This window comes from Haemorhous mexicanus, chromosome 35, assembly GCF_027477595.1.
Source record: "Haemorhous mexicanus isolate bHaeMex1 chromosome 35, bHaeMex1.pri, whole genome shotgun sequence".
NCBI classification, from domain to species: domain Eukaryota; kingdom Metazoa; phylum Chordata; class Aves; order Passeriformes; family Fringillidae; genus Haemorhous; species Haemorhous mexicanus.
Window position 1 is genome coordinate 695,786 of NC_082375.1, and position 21,483 is coordinate 717,268.

Here is a 21,483-nt window from a genome sequence, read left to right on the forward strand (position 1 = left end):
TTCCCTTTTGGCGTTCCCAGTTCCGTTTTTGGGGTTCCCAGTTCCCTTTTTGGGGTTCCCAGTTCCCTTTTGGGGTTCCCAGTTCCATTTTTGGGGTCTGTTAGTCAATTTTTGGGGTCCCTGGCCCCCCAGGTGACTCCCACGGGAACGTGGTCCATCTGTACGAGCGCGACTGCTCGGTGCAGCGCCGGCACCAGAAGGTCGTGGAGATCGCCCCGGCCGCGCGGCTGCCGCCGGAGCTCCGCGCCCGCCTGGCCGACGACGCCGTGCGCCTGGCCCGGCAGGTGACAGCCTGGGGACAGCGGGGACAGCCCGGGGACAGCAGGGACAGCCCTGGGGAGAGTGGGGACAGTGGGGACAGCCCGGGGACAGCGGGGACAGCCCGGGGACAGCCCTGGGGACAGCCTGGGGACAGCGGGGACAGCCCGGGGACAGCCCTGGGGACAGTGGGGACAGCCCAGGGACAGCAGGGACAGCCTGGGGACAGCGGGGACAGCCCGGGGACAGCCCTGGGGACAGCCTGGGGGCAGCGGGGACAGCCCAGGGACAGCAGGGACAGCCCTGGGGAGAGTGGGGACAGTGGGGACAGCCCGGGGACAGCAGGGACAGCCCTGGGGACAGTGGGGACAGCCCTGGGGACAGCGGGGACAGCCCAGGGACAGCAGGGACAGCCCTGGGGACAGTGGGGACAGCCCTGGGGACAGTGGGGACAGCCCGGGGACAGCAGGGACAGCCCTGGGGAGAGTGGGGACAGTGGGGACAGCCCGGGGACAGCAGGGACAGCCCGGGGACAGCCCTGGGGACAGCCTGGGGACAGCGGGGACAGCCCGGGGACAGCCCTGGGGACAGTGGGGACAGCCCAGGGACAGCAGGGACAGCCTGGGGACAGCGGGGACAGCCCGGGGACAGCCCTGGGGACAGCCTGGGGGCAGCGGGGACAGCCCAGGGACAGCAGGGACAGCCCTGGGGAGAGTGGGGACAGTGGGGACAGCCCGGGGACAGCAGGGACAGCCCTGGGGACAGTGGGGACAGCCCTGGGGACAGCGGGGACAGCCCAGGGACAGCAGGGACAGCCCTGGGGACAGTGGGGACAGCCCTGGGGACAGTGGGGACAGCGCGGACAGCCCTGGGGACAGTGGGGACAGTAGGGACAGCCCGGGGACAGCCCTGGGGGCAGCCCTGGGGAGACTGGGGACAGCGGGGGACAGCCCAGGGACAGCAGGGACAGCCTGGGGACAGCAGGGACAGCCCTGGGGACAGCCCGGGGACAGCCCTGGGGACAGTGGGGACAGACACAGGGACAGCCCTGGGGACAGCCCGGGGACAGCCTGGGGACAGCGGGGACAGCCCAGGGACAGCAGGGACAGCCCGGGGACAGCCTGGGGACAGCAGGGACAGCCCGGGGACAGCCTGGGGACAGCAGGGACAGCCTGGGGACAGCCTGGGGACACTGGGGTCGCCCTGGAGAAGTGAGGGTGGGATCCTGGGAGGACATCGGGGGACCCAGGTGGACATTGAGGGGCCCAGGTAGATGTTGGAGGGCCCAGGTGGACACTGGGTGGGACTCAGGTGGACATTGAAGGACTCAGAAGAAAATCGGGGTCAAGGAGAACCTTGGGGTTCCTGGGAGAGCATTGAGGGCCCCAGGTGGACCTTGGGGAATCAGGAGAACATCCCGGAACCAGGACAGTGTGGGAAGGACCTTGGGGGGCTCCAGGAGCTGGGGGGGACGCCGGGAGCTGCGGGCCCTCAGCCCCCCTGAGGCCGGCTGGGGGCTCCCAGGTGGGCTACGAGAACGCCGGCACCGTGGAGTTCCTGGTGGACCAGAGCGGCGAGTACTTCTTCATCGAGGTCAACTCGCGGCTGCAGGTGGAGCACACGGTCACCGAGGAGATCACCGGGTGAGCCGGGACCCCAAAACGGCGGGGGACCCCAAAAACGGCGGGGGGACCCCAAAAATGGCAGGGGGACCCCTAAAACGGCAGGGGGACCCCAAAAACGGCGGGGGGACCCCGAAAACGGCAGGGGGGACCCCAAAAACGGCGGGGGGACCCCAAAAACGGCGGGGGGGGACCCCGAAACGGCAGGGGGACCCCAAAAACGGCGGGGGGGACCCCAAAAAACGGCGGGGGGGACCCCAAAAACGGCGGGGGGACCCCAAAAATGGCGGGGGGACCACAAAAACGGCGGGGGGACCCCAAAACGGCAGGGGGACCCCAAAAACGGCAGGGGGACCCCAAAACCGGCAGGGGGACCCCAAAAACGGCCGGGGATAACCCAAAACGGCGGGGGGACCCCAAAAACGGCGGGGGGACCCCAAAAACGGCGGGGGGACCCAAAACGGCGGGGGGACTCCAAAAACGGCCGGGGGGACCCCAAAAATGGCAGGGAGACCCCAAAAACGGCGGGGGGACCCCAAAAACGGCGGGGGGACCCCAAAAATGGCAGGGGGACCCCAAAACGGCGGGAGGACCCCGACCCCAAAAATGGCGGGGGGACCCCGAAACGGCGGGGGGGACCCCAAAAATGGCAGGGGGACCCCAAAACGGCGGGAGGACCCCAAAAACGGCAGGGGGACCCCAAAACTGCGGGGGGACCCCAAAAACGGCGGGGGGACCCCGAAAACGGCAGGGGGACCCCAAAAATGGCGGGGGGACCCCAAAAACGGCCGGGGGACCCTAAAAACGGCGGGGGGACCCCAAAAACGGCGGGGGGACGCCAAAAACGGCAGGGGGGACCCCAAAAACGGCGGGGGGACCCCGAAAACGGCAGGGGGGACCCCAAAAACGGCGGGGGGACCCCAAAAACGGCGGGGGGACCCCAAAACCGGCAGGGGGACCCCAAAAACGGCGGGGGGACCCCGAAAACGGCAGGGGGGACCCCAAAAACGGGGGGCGGGGGGACCCCAAAACGGCGGGGGGACCCCGAAAACGGCGGGGGGACCCCAAAACCGGCGGGGGGACCCCAAAAACGGCCGGGGGACCCCAAAAACGGCGGGGGGACCCCAAAAATGGCAGGGGGACCCCAAAACGGCAGGGAGACCCCAAAAACGGCGGGGGGGACCCCAAAATGGTGGGGGGGACACCAAAAGAATGGTCCCGTATTGTCCCCTGTAACCCCTGTTCCCGTGTCCCTGTGTCCCCTAACCCTGTGTCCCCCTCGTGTCCCCAGCATGTCCCCCCCATTGTCCCTGTGTCCCCCTAACCCTGTGTCCCCACTGTCCCACCGTGTCCCCGTGCCCCCTAACCCATTGTCCCCCCCATTGTCCCCGTGCCCCCTAACCCCTCGCTGTCCCCTCGATGTCCCCCACTGTCCCCGTGCCCCCTGTCCCCCAGTGTCCCCGCGCCCCCTAACCCCTCGCTGTCCCCGTGTCCCCATGCCCCCTAACCCCCTGTCCCCCCGCTGTCCCCCCGCTGTCCTTGTGCCCCCTGTCCCCCCACTGTCCCCCACTGTCCCTGTGTCCCCTAACCCCTCGCTGTCCCCCACTGTCCCCGTGCCCCCTAACCCCTCGCTGTCCCCGCGCTGTCCCCCACTGTCCCCGTGCCCCCTAACCCCTCGATGTCCCCCACTGTCCCCGTGCCCCCTGTCCCCTCCCTGTCCCCCCGCTGTCCCCGTGCCCCCTGTCCCCTCGCTGTCTCCCACTGTCCCCGTGCCCCCTGTCCCCCCGCTGTCCCCGTGCCCCCTGTCCCCCTGCTGTCCCCCACTGTCCCTGTGCCCCCTAACCCCTCGCTGTCCCCGCTGTCCCCGTGCCCCCTAACCCCTCGCTGTCCTCGCTGTCCCCGTGTCCCCATGTCCCCTAACCCCTCGATGTCCCCCCGCTGTCCCCGTGCCCCCTGTCCCCCCCGCTGTCCCCGCGCTGTCCCCGTGCCCGCTAACCCCTCGCTGTCCCCGTGTCCCCGTGTCCCCAGCGTGGACCTGGTGCACGCGCAGCTGCAGGTGGCCGCGGGGCGCTCCCTGCCCGAGCTGGGGCTGGAGCAGGAGCGGATCCGCGTCAACGGCTGCGCCATCCAGTGCCGCGTCACCACCGAGGACCCCGCGCGCGGCTTCCAGCCCGACACCGGCCGCATCGAGGTGCGGGACCCCCGGGACCCCCGGGGCAGCCCCGGGATGGGGACAGCACCGGAACAGCCCCGGGATGGGGACAGCACCGGGATGGGGACAGCCCCGGGATGGGGACAGCCCCGAGATGGGGACGGCACCGGGGCAGCCCCGGGATGGGGACAGCCCCGAGATGGGGACAGCACCGGGACAGCCCCGGGATGGGGACAGCACCGGGATGGGGACAGCACCGGGATGGGGACAGCCCCGGGATGGGGACAGCTCCGGGACAGCACCGGGATGGGGACAGCCCCAGGATGGGGACAGCACCGGGACAGCCCCGGGATGGGGACAGCCCCGGGATGGGGACAGCACCGGGATGGGGACAGCACTGGGATGGGGACAGCACTGGGATGGGGACAGCCCCGGGATGGGGACAGCACCGGGATGGGGACAGCACTGGGATGGGGACAGCTCCGGGACCCCTGGGACACCAGGATGGGGACAGCCCCAGGACGGGGACAGCACCGGGACAGCCCCGGGATGGGGACAGCACTGAGACCCCCAGGACCCCTGGGACAGCACCGGGATGGGGACAGCACTGGGACCACTGGGATCACCAGGACACTGGGATGGGGACAGCTTTGAGATGGGGACAGCCCCAGGACCCTCGGGACACCGGGATGGGGACAGCACTGGGATGGGGACAGCTCCAGGACCCCAACCCATGGATTTTGGGTTGTTTATAGGGTTTTGGGTTGTTTATAGGGTTTTGGGTTGTTCCCATGGGATTTTGGGCTGTTCCCATGGGATTTTGGAGTGTCTCTAGGATTTTGGGGTGTTCCCATGGGATCTTGGGGTGTTCCCATTGGATCTTGGGCTGTTCCCATGGGATTTTGGAGTGTCTCTAGGATTTTGGGGTGTTCCCATGGGATTTGGGCTGTTCCCATGGGATTTGGGCTGTTCCCATGGGATTTTGGAGTGTCTCTAGGATTTTGGGGTGTTCCCATGGGATCTTGGGGTGTTCCCATTGGATTTTGGGCTGTTCCCATTGGATTTTGGGGTGTCTCTAGGGTTTGGGTTGTTTATAGGATTTGGGGTGTGTTTGGGATCTCGGTGTGTTTGTAGGATTTGGGTTGTTCCCATGGGATTTGGGCTGTTCCCATGGGATTTGGGGTGTTCCCATAGGATTTTGGTTGTTCCCATGGGATTTTGGGGTGTCTCTAGGGTTTTGGGTTGTTTATAGGATTTGGGCTGTTCCCATTGGATTTTGGTTGTTCCCATGGGATTTTGGGCTGTTCCCATGGGATTTTGGGCTGTTCCCATGGGATTTTGGGGTGTCTCTAGGGTTTCGGGTTGTTTATAGGATTTGGGGTGTTCCCATGGGATTTTGGGCTGTTCCCATGGGATCTGGGCTGTTCCCATGGGATCTGGGCTGTTCCCATGGGATTTGGGGTGTCTCTAGGGTTTCGGGGTCCCTCCCTGCAGGTGTTCCGCTCCGGGGAGGGGATGGGGATCCGCCTGGACGGCGCCTCGGCCTTCCAGGGCGCTCTGATCTCGCCGCACTACGACTCGCTGCTGGTCAAGGTGGTGGCGCACGGGCCGGACCAGCCGGCGGCCGCGGCCAAGATGAGCCGGGCGCTGGCCGAGTTCCGCATCCGGGGGGTCAAGGTGGGTCTGGGGGCTTGGGGAGGGGGCTCGGGGGGTGCACGAGGGGTTTGGGGGAGGGGAACGGTGCGGGAAGGGATTTGGGGGGTCCCGGGGTGACGCTGGGGGGTGTGGGAGGGATTGGGGGGGGTCCTTGGGGGGTATGAGGGGTTGAGGGGGGGTCCTGCTGTGATCCAGGAGGGGTTTGGGGGTCTTGGGGGGGTCGTGAGGTGTGAAGGGTTTGGGGAGGGGTCTTGAGGTGGTGCATGGGAGGGTTTGGGGGATTTGGAGGGGGGATTGGTGACCACCCACCCCCCCCATGCCCTGCACAAGGATTTGGGGGGGGGTCTTGACCTTCCTCACGTGGGTTTGGGGGGGCTCTGATATGGCTGGGTGCCCCCAGCCCCTCCCCATCCCCGGGGGTCTCTGGGTGCCCCCAGCCCACGGTTTGGGGGTGCTGCCAAGGCCCCCAGCCCCTCCCCATCCCCGGGGGTCTCTGGGTGCCCCCAGCCCACAGTTTGGGGGTGCTGCCAAGGCCCCCAGCCCCTCCCCATCCCCGGGGGTCTCTGGGTGCCCCCAGCCCACAGTTTGGGGGTGCTGCCAAGGCCCCCAGCCCCTCCCCGGCCCGGGGGTCTCTGGGTGCCCCCAGCCCACGGTTTGGGGGTGCTGCCAGGGCCCCCAGCCCCTCCCCATCCCCGGGGGTCTCTGGGTGCCCCCAGCCCACAGTTTGGGGGTGCTGCCAGGGCCCCCAGCCCCTCCCCATCCCCGGGGGTCTCTGGGTGCCCCCAGCCCACGGTTTGGGGGTGCTGCCAAGGCCCCCAGCCCCTCCCCATCCCCGGGGGTCTCTGGGTGCCCCCAGCCCATGGTTTGGGGGTGCTGCCAGGGCCCCCAGCCCCTCCCCATCCCCGGGGGTCTCTGGGTGCCCCCAGCCCACAGTTTGGGGGTGCTGCCAGGGCCCCCAGCCCCTCCCCATCCCCGGGGGTCTCTGGGTGCCCCCAGCCCACAGTTTGGGGGTGCTGCCAAGGCCCCCAGCCCCTCCCCATCCCCGGGGGTCTCTGGGTGCCCCCAGCCCACGGTTTGGGGGTGCTGCCAAGGCCCCCAGCCCCTCCCCATCCCCGGGGGTCTCTGGGTGCCCCCAGCCCACGGTTTGGGGGTGCTGCCAAGGCCCCCAGCCCCTCCCCGGCCCGGGGGTCTCCGGGACCCCCCCGCTGACCCCCCCCTGTCCCCGCAGACCAACATCCCGTTCCTGCAGAACGTTCTGGCACACCCGCAGTTCCTGGCGGGCGCTGCTGACACTCAGTTCATCGACGAGAACCCCGAGCTCTTCCACCTGCGGCCGGGCCAGAACCGCGCCCAGAAACTGCTGCACTACCTGGGTCAGCCCCGGGCACCTGGGGGCACCTGGGGGCACCTGGGGGCACCTGGGGGCTCCTGGGGGGCTCCTGGGGGGCACCAGGGGGGTCTCTCGGGGGGCTGGGAGGGATTTTGGGGGGTTCTGTGGACACACCTGGGCCCCCATGGAGCAGAAGAACCCAGCCCAGGTGTGCCCAGGTGTGCCCAGGTGTGCCCAGGTGTGAGAAACCCCCAAAAAAACCTCTCCTGGGAAGGGTTTGGGGGGTTTGGGGGGGTCGCCGGGGTTGTTGTCACGTCCTTGTGTCACACCTGTCCCCCCCCAGGTCACGTGATGGTGAACGGGCCCAGCACCCCCCTGCCGGTGAAGGCCAAGGCGGCGCTGGTGGAGCCCACCCCCCCCCCCGGTGCCCATGGGTGAGTGGGGGGCCCAGAGTGTCCCCAGCGTGTCCCCAGAGTGTCCCCAGAGTGTCCCCAGTCTGTCCTGTGTCTGATGTGCCCTGGGCATGTGCCACCCCCTGACCCCCCCAGTGCCACCTTCTGTCACCCCCTTCCTGACCTTGTACCCCCCCACACTGCCCCCTGCCCCTCCCCACCCCTCCCTGACCTCTGTCCCCCTGCCCCCAGGTGCCCCCTGCCCCATCACTGCCCCCCCAGGTACCCCCTCTGTGACCCCTGCCCCCCCAGGTGCCCCCTGCCCCATCAGTGCCCCTGTCTGACCCCCTGCCCCTCTCTGCCCCCCTCTCTGACCTCCCACACCCTCTGTGCCCCCCAGGTGCCCCCTGCCCCCTGTCTGACCCCTCTCTGCCCCCAGGTGCCCCCTGCCCCCCTCTCTGACCCCTCTCTGCCCCCAGGTGCCCCTTGCCCCTCCCTGCCCCCTGTGCCCCCCTGTCTGCCCCCAGGTGCCCCCTGCCCCCTCTCTGACCCCTCTGTGCCCCCAGGTGCCCCCTGTGCCCCCCTCTCTGTCCCCCAGGTGCCCCCTGCCCCCTCTCTGCCCCCTCTCTGCCCCCAGGTGCCCCCTGTCTGACCCCTCTGTGCCCACAGGTGCCCCCTGCCCCTCCCTACCCCCTGTGCCCCCCTCTCTGCCCCCCAGGTGCCCCCTGCCCCCTGTCTGACCCCTCTGTGCCCCCAGGTGCCCCCCCGGCGGGGCTGCGGGCGGTGCTGCAGCGGGAGGGCCCCGGGGGCTTCGCGCGGGCGCTGCGGGGGCACCGGGGGCTGCTGCTGACCGACACCACCTTCCGCGACGCCCACCAGTCCCTGCTGGCCACGCGCGTCCGCACCCGCGACCTCGCCCGCGTCGCGCCCTTCGTGGCCCACGCGCTCAGCCCGCTCTGCAGCATGGAGACCTGGGGAGGTGGGCGGGGCCCGATGGGGCGGGGCACGATGGGGCGGGGCACGATGGGGCGGGGCCGGGGCCTGATGGGGCGGGGCAGGGAGAGTTAATGGGGCGGGGCAGGGAGAGTTAATGGGGCGGGGCAGCAAAGGGAACGGAGGGTGTGGCAGTGAGGGGAGGGGCTTAATGGGGTGGGGCTTGATGGGGTGTGGCAGTGAGGGGAGGGGTTTGATGGGGTGGGGCTTGATGGGTGTGGCAGTGAGGGGAGGGGCTTGATGGGGTGGGGCTTGATGGGTGTGGCAGTGAGGGGAAGGGCTTGATGGGGTGGGGCTTGATGGGTGTGGCAGTGAGGGGAGGGGCTTGATGGGGTGGGGCTTGATGGGTGTGGCAGTGAGGGGAAGGGCTTGATGGGGTGGGGCTTGATGGGTGTGGCAGTGAGGGGAGGGGCTTGATGGGGTGGGGCTTGATGGGTGTGGCAGTGAGGGGAAGGGCTTGATGGGGTGGGGCTTGATGGGTGTGGCAGTGAGGGGAGGGGCTTGATGGGGTGGGGCTTGATGGGTGTGGCAGTGAGGGGAAGGGCTTGATGGGGTGGGGCTTGATGGGTGTGGCAGTGAGGGGAGGGGCTTGATGGGGTGGGGCAGTGAGGGGAGGGGCTTAATGCGGTGTGGCTTGATGGGTGTGGCAGTGAGGGGAAGGGCTTGATGGGGTGGGGCTTGATGGGTGTGGCAGTGAGGGGAGGGGCTTGATGGGGTGGGGCTTGATGGGTGTGGCAGTGAGGTTAGGGTCTTGATGGGGTGGGGCAGTGAGGGGAGGGGCTTAATGCGGTGTGGCTTGATGGGTGTGGCAGTGAGGGGAGGGGCTAAATGGGGTGGGGCAGTGAGGGGAGGGGCTTAATGGGGTGGGGCTTGATGGGTGTGGCAGTGAGGTTAGGGGCTTGATGGGGTGGGGCACTGTGGGAGGGTCTTAATGGGGTGGGGCAACAAGGGGAAGGGACTAATGGGGCGTGGCAGCGAGAGTTATTGGGGTGTGGCTGGGGGGGGAGGGGACTCATAGGGTGTGACAGTGAGGGGAGGGGCTTAATGGGGTGTGGTAGCAAGGGGAGGGGCTTATTGAGGTGTGGCAGTGAAGGGGAGGAGCCTAATGGGGTGGGGCAGTGAGGGGAAGAGCGTAATGGGGCGGGGCATCAAAGGGAACGTAGGGTGTGGTAGTGAGGGGAGGAGCCTGATGGGGTGGGGCAGTGAGGGGAGGGGCTTAATTGGGTGGGGCAGTGAGAGTTAATGGGGTGTGGCAGTGAGGGGAGGGGCTTCATGGGGTGTGGCTTAAAGAGGAGGGGCCTTATCAGTGGGGGGACTTAAATGGGCGTGGCTTAGGGGGTGGGGCATTCATGGGAGGGGTTTCCATGGGACCACCTGGGACTGATGAGGAATGGCCCAGGGGGGTGGGGCTTGAGTGGGTGGAGCTCGGGTGTGGCTTTTGGGGCGGGGCTTTCCCTGTGGGTGGGGCTTGCAGAGGAACAGGGGGGTGTGGCCAATGGGGTAAGGGCGGGGCGGGAACGAAGGGGCGTGGGTTTCATTTGATGGGCGTGTCTCCGCCCCGGGGGCGTGTCTGAGGCCGGGCGTGTCCCCAGGTGCCACCTTCGACGTGGCCATGCGGTTCCTGCACGAGTGTCCCTGGGAGCGGCTGCGGGAGCTGCGGCGCCTGGTGCCCAACATCCCCTTCCAGATGCTGCTGCGCGGGGCCAACGCCGTGGGCTACACCAACTACCCCGACAACGTGGTGCACCGGTACCGGGGACATGGGGGGACATGGGGACATGGGGACACCAGGGGACATGGGGACACAGGGACACAACGTGGTGCACCGGTACCGGGGACATGGGGACACCGGGGGGACATGGGGACACCAGGGGACATGGGGACACTGAGGGGACACAGGGGACACAACGTGGTGCACCGGTACCGGGGACACCGGGGAGACACTAGGGGACATGGGGACACAGGGACACAACGTGGTGCACCGGTACCGGGGACACCGGGGGGACACCGGGGGGACATGGGGACACCACAGGGACATGGGGACACTGAGGGGACACAGGGGACACAACGTGGTGCACCGGTACCGGGGACACCGGGGGAGACACTGAGGGGACATGGGGACACCAGGGGGACATGGGGGCACCAGGGGGGACATGGGGACACTGGGGACATGGGGACACAGGGACACAACGTGGTGCACCGGTACCGGGGACACCGGGGGGACATGGGGACACCACGGGGACATGGGGACACTGAGGGGACATGGGGGACACACCATGGTGCACCAGTACATTAGGACACCGCAGGGCACAGGGGACATGGGGACACCGGGGGGGGGACATGGGGACACCGGGGGGGACATGGGGACACCATGGGGACATCGTGGGGACATCATGGGGATATCACAGGGATGTGGGGACACTGTGGGGCATAGGGGACATGGGGACATGGAGGGGTGTGGGGGACATGGGGGGCATGGAGGGGTGTGGGGACATGAGAGCATGGAGGGGCAGAGAGGGACATGGGGGGACAGAAGACACTGGGGACGTTGGGGACATTGGGGACATGGGGGACATGGAGGGGTGTGGGGGACATGGGGGGACCTGGGGGATGTGGGGACATGGGAGCATGGAGGGGCAGAGAGGGACATGGCGGGACAGAAGACACTGGGGACATTGGGGACTTGGGGACATTGGGGACATGGGGACATGGGGGGGCAGAGAGGGACACGGGGGGACAGAGGACACTGGGGACATGGGGGACATTGGGGACATTGGGGATGTTGGGGACATGGGACATGGAGGGGCAGAGAGGGACATGGGGGGACAGAGGACACTGGGGACATTGGGGACATGGGGACACTGGGGACATGGGGGACATGGGACATGGAGGAGCAGAGAGGGACATGGGGACGTTGAGGACATGGAGAGATGGGGAGACAGAGGACACTGAGGAACATGAGGACCTTGGGGACACTGGTGACACGGAGAGATGTGGGACAAGGGACAAGAGGGGCCAAGGAGACACGACAGAACAGAGGACAGCAAGCCAGCCACGTGGGGACACTGTGGACACAAGAAGGGGACACTGAGGACAGCACAGCACAACCCCGAGCGACCGCAGCCCCCAAACCCTCGCTGAGGCCACGCCCGTGACCCCGCGGTGTCCCCAGGTTCTGCGAGGTGGCCGTGGCCAACGGCATGGACATCTTCCGCGTCTTCGACGCCCTCAACTACGTGCCCAACCTGCTGCTGGGCGTGGAGGCCGCGGGCGGCGCCGGCGCCGTGGTGGAGGCCGCGCTCTCCTACACCGGCGACGTGGCCGACCCCACGCGCACCAAGTACAGCCTGGACTACTACCTGGGGCTGGCCAGGGAGCTGGTGGCTGCGGGGACACACGTGCTCTGCATCAAGGTGGGCTCTGGGGGGGGTCCTGGGGGGGATTTGGGGGGGATTTGGGAGGGTTTGGGGGGGTTTGGGGAATGGGATGGGAGCTGGTGGCAGTGGGGACACACGTGCTCTGCATCAAGGTGGGCTCTGGGGGGTCCTGGGGGGGAATTGGGGGGGTTTGGGGGAGTTTGGGGGGGTTTGGGGGGTCCTGGGGGGGTCCTGGGGGGGAACTTGGGGGGTTTGGGGGGGTCCTGGGGGGGTTTGGGGGGATTTGGGGAATGGGATGGGAGCTGGTGGCAGCAGGGACACACGTGCTCTGCATCAAGGTGGGCTTTGGGGGGGAATTAGGGGGGTTTGGGGGTGTCCTGGGGGGTTTTGGGGGGGTCCTGAGGGGGTTTGGGGGGGTTTGGGGGAATGGGATGGGAGCTGGTGGCAGTGGGGACACACGTGCTCTGCATCAAGGTGGGCTCTGGGGGGGATTTGGGGGGATTTGGGGGGGTTTGGGGGTATTTGGGGGAGTCCTGGGGGGTCCTGGGGGGTTTTGGGAATGGGATGGGAGCTGGTGGCCGCGGGGACACACGTGCTCTGCATCAAGGTGGGTCCTGGGGGGGAATTAGGAGGGATTTAGGGGTTTTGGGGGGTCCTGGAGGGAGTTTGGAGGGTCTGGGGAGTCCTGAGGATATTTGAGGAGAATTTGGGGGGATCGGGAAGGGGATTTGGGGATGGAAGGGAGGACGTGGGGGTCCTGGGGTTGCTGGGGAGGATTTGGGGGTCCCCTGTTGCCCAAGGCTGGGCTGGATGAGGGGTGGGACACGGAGGGTCCCCGTGCCCCCCGGGGTGACCCCGGGGTGACCCCTGAGAACACCATGGGGCCACCAACCCCAGTGACCACTACTGGTGACAAGGCTGGGCTGGACGAGGGGTGGCACACGGAATGTCCCCGTGCCCCCCAGGGTGACCCCCAGCGTGACCCCCAGGGTGACCCCCGTGACCCCTGAGAACACCATGGGGCCACCAACCCCGGTGGCCACTACTGGTGACATGGCTGGGCTGGACGAGGGGTGGGACACGGAAGGTCCCCGTGCCCCCCAGGGTGACCCCCAGGGTGACCCCCAGGGTGACCCCCAGGGTGACCCCCATGACCTCTCAGAACACCATGGGGCCACCAACCCCGGTGGCCACTACTGGTGACAAGGCTGGGCTGGACGAGGGGTGGGACACGGAATGTCCCCGGTGCCCCCCCGGGTGCCCCCCCGGGTGACCCCCAGGGTGACCCCCCGTGACCCCCATGACCTCTCAGAACACCATGGGGCCACCAACCCTGGTGACCACTACTGGTGACAAGGCTGGGCTGGATGAGAGGTGGCACACGGAGGGTCCCCGTGCCCCCCAGGGTGACCCCCAGGGTGACCCCCGCACCCCCTGAGAACACCATGGGGCCACCAACCCCAGTGACCACTACTGGTGACAAGGCTGGGCTGGACGAGGGGTGGCACACAGAGGGTCCCCGTGCCCCCCAGGGTGACCCCGGGGTGACCCCTGCGCCCCCAGAGAACACCATGGGGCCACCAACCCCGGTGACCACTACTGGTGACAAGGCTGGGCTGGATGAGGGGTGGCACACGGAGGGTCCTCGTGCCCCCCAGGGTGACCCCGGGGTGACCCCGGGGTGACCCCCAGGGTGACCCCCAGGGTGACCCCCGCGCCCCCTGAGAACACCATGGGGCCACCAACCCCAGTGACCACTACTGGTGACAAGGCTGGGCTGGACGAGGGGTTGGACACAGAGGGTCCCCAAGCCCCCCAGGGTGACCCCCAGGTTGACCCCCAGGGTGACCCCTGAGAACACCATGGGGCCACCAACCCTGGTGACCACTACTGGTGACAAGGCTGGGCTGGACGAGGGGTGGGACACGGAGGGTCCCCGTGCCCCCCGGGTGACCCCCGCGCCCCCTCCCCAGGACATGGCGGGGCTGCTGACCCCCGCGGCCGCCCGGCTGCTGGTGGGGGCCCTGCGGGAGCAGCACCCCGAGGTGCCCCTGCACGTGCACACCCACGACACGGCCGGCGCCGGCGTCGCCTCCATGCTGGCGGCCGCCCAGGCCGGCGCCGACGTGGTGGACGTGGCCGTGGACGCCATGTCCGGCATGACCTCGCAGCCCAGCATGGGCGCCGTGGTGGCCTGCGCCCGAGGGACGCCCCTGGACACAGGTGGGGACAGGGGACAGCCGGGGGGGGGTGATAAGCAGGGTGGGAGGGACACGGAGGGTTTGGGGGTCAGCGAGGGTTTGGGGGGGACAGGGAGGGTTTGAGGTGTCACCAAGGGTTTGGAGGTGTCACTAGGGGTTTGGGGGGACAGAGAGGCTTTGGGATGTCACTGGGGGTTTGGGATGTCACCAAGGGTTTGAGGTGTCACCAAGGGTTTGGGGGGGACAAGGAGGGTTTGAGGTGTCACCGAGGGTTTGAGGTGTCACCGAGGGTTTGGAGGGACAGAGAGGCTTTGGGATGTCACCAGGGGTGTGAGGTGTCACCAAGGGTTTGGGATGTCGCCAAGGATTGAAGGGTTCAATGAGAGTTTGGGATGTCACCAGGAGTTTGGGGGGGACAATGAGGGTTTGAGGTGTCACTGGGGGTTTGAGATGTCACCAAGGGTTTGGGATGTCACCAAGGGTTTGAGATGTCACCAGGGGTTTGGAGGGACAGAGAGAGTTTGAGGTGTCACCAAGAGTTTGAGGTGTCACCAAGGATTGAAGAGGACAACGAGGGTTTGGAGGTGTCACCAAGGGTTTGGAGATGTCACCAAGGGTTTGAGATGTCACCAAGGGTTTGGGATGTCACCAAGGATTGAAGGGGACAATGAGAGTTTGGGATGTCACCAGGGGTTTGGGGGGGACAACGAGGGTTTGAGGTGTCACCAAGGGTTTGGGATGTCACCAAGGGTTTGGAGATGTCACCAGGGGTTTGGGATGTCACCAGGGGTTTGGGGGGGACAACGAGGGTTTGAGATGTCACCAAGAGTTTGAGATGTCACCAAGGGTTTGGGATGTCACCAAGGATTGAAGGGGACATTGAGGGTTTGAGATGTCACCAAGGGTTTGAGGTGTCACCAGGGGTTTTTAGGGGACAATGAGAGTTTGAGATGTCACCAAGGGTTTGAGGTGTCACCAAAGGTTTGAGGTGTCACCAAGGGTTTGAGGTGTCACCAGGGGTTTGAGGTGTCACCAAGGATTGAAGAGGACAATGAGGGTTTGAGATGTCACCAAGGGTTTGAGATGTCACCAAGGGTTTGAGGTGTCACCGGGGGTTTGAGGTGTCACCAAGGGTTTGGGATGTCACCAAGGGTTTGGGATGTCACCAGGGGTTTGGGATGTCACCAAGGGTTTGAGGTGTCACCAAGGGTTTGAGATGTCACCAAGGGTTTGAGGTGTCACCAGGGGTTTGGGGTGCCACCAGGGGTTTGGGATGTCACCAAGGGTTTGGGGTGTCACCAAGGGTTTGGGGTGCCACCAAGGGTTTGGGATGTCACCAAGGGTTTGGAGCTGTCACCAGGGGTTTGAGATGTCACCAAGGGTTTGGGGGTGTCACCAAGGGTTTGGAGCTGTCACCAGGGGTTTGAGATGTCACCAGGAGTTTGAGATGTCACCAAGGGTTTGGGGTGCCACCACAGTCCCGGAGGTGCCACCACAGCCACAAGTCCATTCCGAATCCACGACACCCCCCACCCCACACCCCGGGCTGTCCCTGCCCTGTCCCTGCCCTGTCCCCACGGTGTCCCCGCGCTGTCCCTTGTCCCCAGGCATCGAGCTGGAGCGGGTGTTCGAGTACAGCGAGTACTGGGAGGCGGCGCGGGGCCTCTACGCCGCCTTCGACTGCACGGCCACCATGAAGTCGGGCAACGCCGACGTCTACGAGAACGAGATCCCGGGCGGGCAGTACACCAACCTGCACTTCCAGGCCCACGCCATGGGGCTGGGACACAAGTTCAAGGAGGTCAAGAAGGCCTACACCGAGGCCAACAAGCTGCTCGGGGACCTCATCAAGGTGGGGGCGTCCTGCGGGCTGCAGGGGGTCTGGGGGGCGGGGGTCTCCAAGAGAAGGTGTCCATGGGGTGGGTGGTGTCCATGGGGTGGGGGGTCTCCATGGGGTGGGGGGTCTCCAAGAGAAGGTGTCCATGGGGTGGGTGGTGTCCATGGGGTGGGCGGTCTCCATGGGGTGGGGGGTCTCCAAGAGGTCTCCATGGGGTGGGGGGTCTCCAAGAGAAGGTGTCCATGGGGTGGGTGGTCTCCATGGGGTGGGGGGTCTCCAAGAGAAGGTATCCATGGGGTGGGGGGTCTCCAAGAGGTCTCCATGGGGTGGGGGGTCTCCACAAAAGGTCTCCATGGGGTGGGGGGTCTCCACAAAAGGTCTCCATGGGGTGGGTGGTCTCCAAGAGAAGGTGTCCATGGGGTGGGGGGTCTCCAAGAGAAGGTCTCTATGGGGTGGGTGGTCTCCATAGGGTGGGGGGTCTCCAAGAGGTCTCCATGGGGTGGGGGGTCTCCAAGAGAAGGTGTCCATGGGGTGGGGGGTCTCCAAGAGAAGGTCTCTATGGGGTGGGTGGTCTCCATAGGGTGGGGGGTCTCCAAGAGGTCTCCATGGGGTGGGGGGTCTCCAAGAGAAGGTGTCCATGGGGTGGGGGGTCTCCACAAAAGGTCTCCATGGGGTGGGTGGTCTCCATGGGGTGGGTGGTCTCCAAGAGAAGGTCTCCATGGGGTGGGTGGTCTCCATGGGGTGGGGGGTCTCCACCAAAGGTCTCCATGGGGTGGGGGGTCTCCATGGGGTGGGTGGTCTCCATGGGGTGGGTGGTCTCCACCAAAGGTCTCCATGGGGTGGGGGGTCTCCATGGCATGGAGCAGCTCTGTGGAGTGGGTGGTCTCCGTGGGTGGGTGTTCCACCCAGAGCGGTCACGTGGTGACCCCCAAGGTGACCCAAGAGCCGATCCCTGAGCTGACCACGAGGTGACCCCAGGTAGCCCCATGAGTTAACCCAGGAGTGGACTGTGAGATGACCCCGAGGTGACCCCGAGGTGACCCCGAGGTGACCCTGCAGGTGACGCCGACCTCGAAGGTGGTGGGGGACCTGGCGCAGTTCATGGTGCAGAACGGGCTGTCCCGGGAGGAGGTGGAGGCGCGGGCGGACGAGCTCTCCTTCCCGCTGAGCGTGGTGGAGTTCCTGCAGGGACACATCGGGGTCCCCCCGGGGGGCTTCCCCGAGCCCTTCCGCTCCCGGGTGGGTCCTGCTGGGCGCTGGGAGGCACTGGGAGGGACTGGGAGGGGCTGGGAGGGGCTGGGATGGCGCTGGGATGGCACTGGGAGGGACTGGGATGGCACTGGGAGGGGCTGGGATGGCACTGGGAGGGACTGGGAGGGGCTGGGATGGCGCTGGGAGGGACTGGGAGGGACTGGGAGGGGCTGGGATGGCACTGGGAGGGGCTGGGATGGCACTGGGAGGGACTGGGATGGGACTGGGAGGGACTGGGAGGGGCTGGGAGGGACTGGGAGGGACTGGGATGGCACTGGGAGGGACTGGGAGGGACTGGGAGGGACTGGGATGGCACTGGGAGGGACTGGGATGGCACTGGGAGGGACTGGGAGGCACTGGGAGGCGCTGGGAGGGACTGGGATGGCGCTGGGAGGGACTGGGAGGGGCTGGGATGGCACTGGGAGGGGCTGGGAGGAGGTACCGGAGGCTGTTGTCATGGCAACGGGATGCTGCAGTCCCTACTGCCACCTCCATCACTGGTTGCCATGGCACCCACTCCTAACACTGGCTCCTGATCATGGTTGCCATGGCAATCGGGCCTAGCAACGGGTCCTAGAAACGGTTACCATGGTACCGAGCCCCGGCAACGGCTCCCAATGAGAGTTACCATGGCAACCAACCCTAGCAACAGTTCCTGACGGTTGTTGCCGTGGCGCCCAAGCCTGGCACAGCTTTTAATGATGGTTGCCATGGCAGCCACCCCATTCCGGTGGTGCCCCCACCCCATTGCCATGCCCCCCTGTCCCATGGTGTCCCATGTCCCCACCCCATTGCCATGGTGTCCCCCACCCCATTGCCATGTCCCCGTCCCTTGTCCCCACCCCATTCCAATTATGTCCCCTGTCCCATGTCCCCATTCCCCTGTCTCTCATCCCCACCCCATCCCTGTGGTGCCCCCTGTCCCATGTCCCCATTCCCCTGTCCCCTGTCCCCCCCCCCCGTCCCCGTGGTGCCCCCTGTCCCCTGTCCCCACCTCACTGCCATGTCCCCTGTCCCATGTCCCCATTCCTTGTCCCCTGTTATTCCTTGTCCCCATTCCTTGTCCCCCCTGTCCCCATTCCTTGTCCCCTGTCCCCATTCCTTGTCCCCCCTGTCCCCATTCCTTGTCCCCTGTCCCCTCTGTCCCCATTCCTTGTTCCCCTGTCCCCATTCCTTGTCCCCTGTCCCCATTCCTTGTCCCCTCTGTCCCCATTCCTTTTCCCCATTCCTTTTCCCCTGTCCCCATTCCTTGTCCCCCCTGTCCCCATTCCCTGTCCCCATTCCTTGTCCCCTGTCCCCCCCTGTCCCCTCTGTCCCCATTCCTTGTCCCCTGTCCCCCGTCCCCGCGGTGCCCCCACCGACCCCCCCGGTGCCCGCAGGTGCTGAAGGAGCTGCCGCGGGTCGAGGGGCGCCCGGGGGCGTCGCTGCCCCCCCTGGACTTCGAGGCGCTGGGCCGGGAGCTGGGGGCGCGGCACGGGGCCCCCCCCAGCCCCGAGGAGCTGCTCTCGGCCGCGCTCTACCCCAAGGTGTTCGAGGAGTTCCGCACCTTCAGCAGCACCTTCGGGCCCGTGGCCTGCCTGGGCACCCGCCTCTTCCTCGAGGGGCCCGCCATCGCCGAGGAGTTCGAGGTGGGGCTGGGGGCTGCGGCGGGGGAGTGGGGGGAGTGGGAGGGACTGGGAGGGACTGGGGGGGCCGAGGAGTTCGAGGTGGGGCTGGGGGCTGCGGCTGGGGGAGTGGGGGGACTGGGAGGGACTGGGAGGGGAGTGGGAGGGACTGGGAGGGACTGGGAGGGGAGTGGGGGGAGTGGGAGGGACTGGGGGGGCCGAGGAGTTCGAGGTGGGGCTGGGGGCTGCGGCTGTGGGAGTGGGGGGGACTGGGAGGGACTGGGAGGGACTGGGAGGGACTGGGAGGGGAGTGGGAGGGGAGTGGGAGGGGAGTGGGGGGGATTGGGAAGGACTGGGAGGGACTGGGTTATACTGGGAGCGACTGGGAGGGAACTGGGGGGAACTGGGAGGGGAGTGGGAGGGATTGGGAAGGACTGGGAGGGACTGGGTTATACTGGGAGCGACTGGGAGGGAACTGGGGGGAACTGGGAGGGGAGTGGGAGGGACTGGGAGGGACTGGAGGGGACTGGGAGGGACTGGGAGGGACTGGGGGGATTGGGGGGGGACTGGGAGGGAACTGGGACTTGCACACACACCTGGAACTCCTTGCCCAGCCCTGGACCCCCTTACACACCAGTTACACCCAGTTTACTCACAGGTGGAGCTGGAGCCAGGGAAGACCCTGCACATCCCTTACACACCAGTGACACACCAGTGACACACCAGTGACACACCAGTGACACATTATTTACTCCCTTACACCCGATTTACTCTGACTTTACTCGCAGGTGGAGCTGGAGCGGGGCAAGACGCTGCACATCAAGGCCCTTACACCCGATTTACTCTCACTTTACTCTCACTTTGCTCGCAGGTAGAGCTGGAGCGGGGCAAGACGCTGCACATCAAGGCCCTTACACCCCATTTACTCTGACTTTACTCGCAGGTGGAGCTGGAGCGGGGCAAGACGCTGCACATCAAGGCCCTTACACCCCATTTACTCTGACTTTACTCTCACTTTGCTCACAGGTGGAGCTGGAGCGGGGCAAGACGCTGCACATCAAGGCCCTTACACCCGATTTACTCTCACTTTACTCGTGGTTTGCTCACAGGTGGAGCTGGAGCGGGGCAAGACGCTGCACATCAGGGCCCTTACACCCGATTTACTCTCACTTTACTCGCAGGTGGAGCTGGAGCGGGGCAAGACGCTGCACATCAAGGCCCTTACACCCGATTTACTCTCACTTTGCTCGCAGGTGGAGCTGGAGCGGGGCAAGACGCTGCACATCAAGGCCCTTACACCCGATTTACTCTGACTTTACTCTGACTTTACTCGCAGGTGGAGCTGGAGCGGGGCAAGACGCTGCACATCAAGGCCCTTACACATGATTTACTCTGACTTTACTCGTGGTTTACTCGCAGGTGGAGCTGGAGCGGGGCAAGACGCTGCACATCAAGGCCCTTACACATGATTTACTCTCACTTTACTCGTGGTTTGCTCGCAGGTGGAGCTGGAGCGGGGCAAGACGCTGCACATCAGGGCCCTTACACCCGATTTACTCTCACTTTACTCTCACTTTGCTCACAGGTGGAGCTGGAGCGGGGCAAGACGCTGCACATCAGGGCCCTTACACCCCATTTACTCTGACTTTACTCATGGTTTGCTCACAGGTGGAGCTGGAGCGGGGCAAGACGCTGCACATCAAGGCCCTTACACATGATTTACTCTGACTTTACTCGTGGTTTGCTCGCAGGTGGAGCTGGAGCGGGGCAAGACGCTGCACATCAGGGCCCTTACACCCGATTTACTCTCACTTTACTCTCACTTTGCTCACAGGTGGAGCTGGAGCGGGGCAAGACGCTGCACATCAGGGCCCTTACACCCGATTTACTCTGACTTTACTCTCACTTTGCTCACAGGTGGAGCTGGAGCGGGGCAAGACGCTGCACATCAAGGCCCTTACACCCCATTTACTCTCACTTTACTCGTGGTTTGCTCGCAGGTGGAGCTGGAGCGGGGCAAGACGCTGCACATCAAGGCCCTTACACCCCATTTACTCTCACTTTACTCTCACTTTACTCGTGGTTTGCTCGCAGGTGGAGCTGGAGCGGGGCAAGACGCTGCACATCAAGGCCCTTACACCCGATTTACTCTGACTTTACTCTGACTTTACTCGCAGGTGGAGCTGGAGCGGGGCAAGACGCTGCACATCAAGGCCCTTACACATGATTTACTCTCACTTTACTCGTGGTTTGCTCACAGGTGGAGCTGGAGCGGGGCAAGACGCTGCACATCAAGGCCCTTACACCCCATTTACTCTCACTTTACTCTCACTTTACTCGTGGTTTGCTCGCAGGTGGAGCTGGAGCGGGGCAAGACGCTGCACATCAAGGCCCTTACACCCCATTTACTCTGACTTTACTCTCACTTTGCTCACAGGTGGAGCTGGAGCGGGGCAAGACGCTGCACATCAAGGCCCTTACACCCGATTTACTCTCACTTTACTCGTGGTTTGCTCACAGGTGGAGCTGGAGCGGGGCAAGACGCTGCACATCAGGGCCCTTACACCCGATTTACTCTCACTTTACTCGCAGGTGGAGCTGGAGCGGGGCAAGACGCTGCACATCAAGGCCCTTACACCCGATTTACTCTCACTTTGCTCGCAGGTGGAGCTGGAGCGGGGCAAGACGCTGCACATCAAGGCCCTTACACCCGATTTACTCTGACTTTACTCTGACTTTACTCGCAGGTGGAGCTGGAGCGGGGCAAGACGCTGCACATCAAGGCCCTTACACATGATTTACTCTGACTT

At 65.8% G+C, this 21,483-nt stretch overlaps 1 protein-coding gene across 2 annotated transcripts in view; it reads left to right on the top strand.

Moving 5' to 3' along the window:
* PC (pyruvate carboxylase) overlaps positions 1-21,483 on the top strand; it is a 32,763-nt gene that overhangs the window by 7,960 nt on the left and 3,320 nt on the right. The window contains exons 7-19 of one of the 2 annotated variants that reach the window (XM_059872340.1): positions 133-284; positions 1,783-1,901; positions 3,909-4,071; positions 5,527-5,709; positions 6,917-7,061; positions 7,362-7,452; positions 8,168-8,389; positions 9,996-10,152; positions 11,576-11,816; positions 13,754-14,003; positions 15,589-15,833; positions 16,878-17,057; positions 18,449-18,697. In XM_059872340.1, coding sequence (XP_059728323.1) covers positions 133-284; positions 1,783-1,901; positions 3,909-4,071; positions 5,527-5,709; positions 6,917-7,061; positions 7,362-7,452; positions 8,168-8,389; positions 9,996-10,152; positions 11,576-11,816; positions 13,754-14,003; positions 15,589-15,833; positions 16,878-17,057; positions 18,449-18,697 — 2,397 coding nt within the window. Of the gene's footprint in view, positions 1-132; positions 285-1,782; positions 1,902-3,908; positions 4,072-5,526; positions 5,710-6,916; positions 7,062-7,361; positions 7,453-8,155; positions 8,390-9,995; positions 10,153-11,575; positions 11,817-13,753; positions 14,004-15,588; positions 15,834-16,877; positions 17,058-18,448; positions 18,698-21,483 lie in introns of both variants that reach the window. The other variant, XM_059872341.1, reaches the window with a different exon arrangement.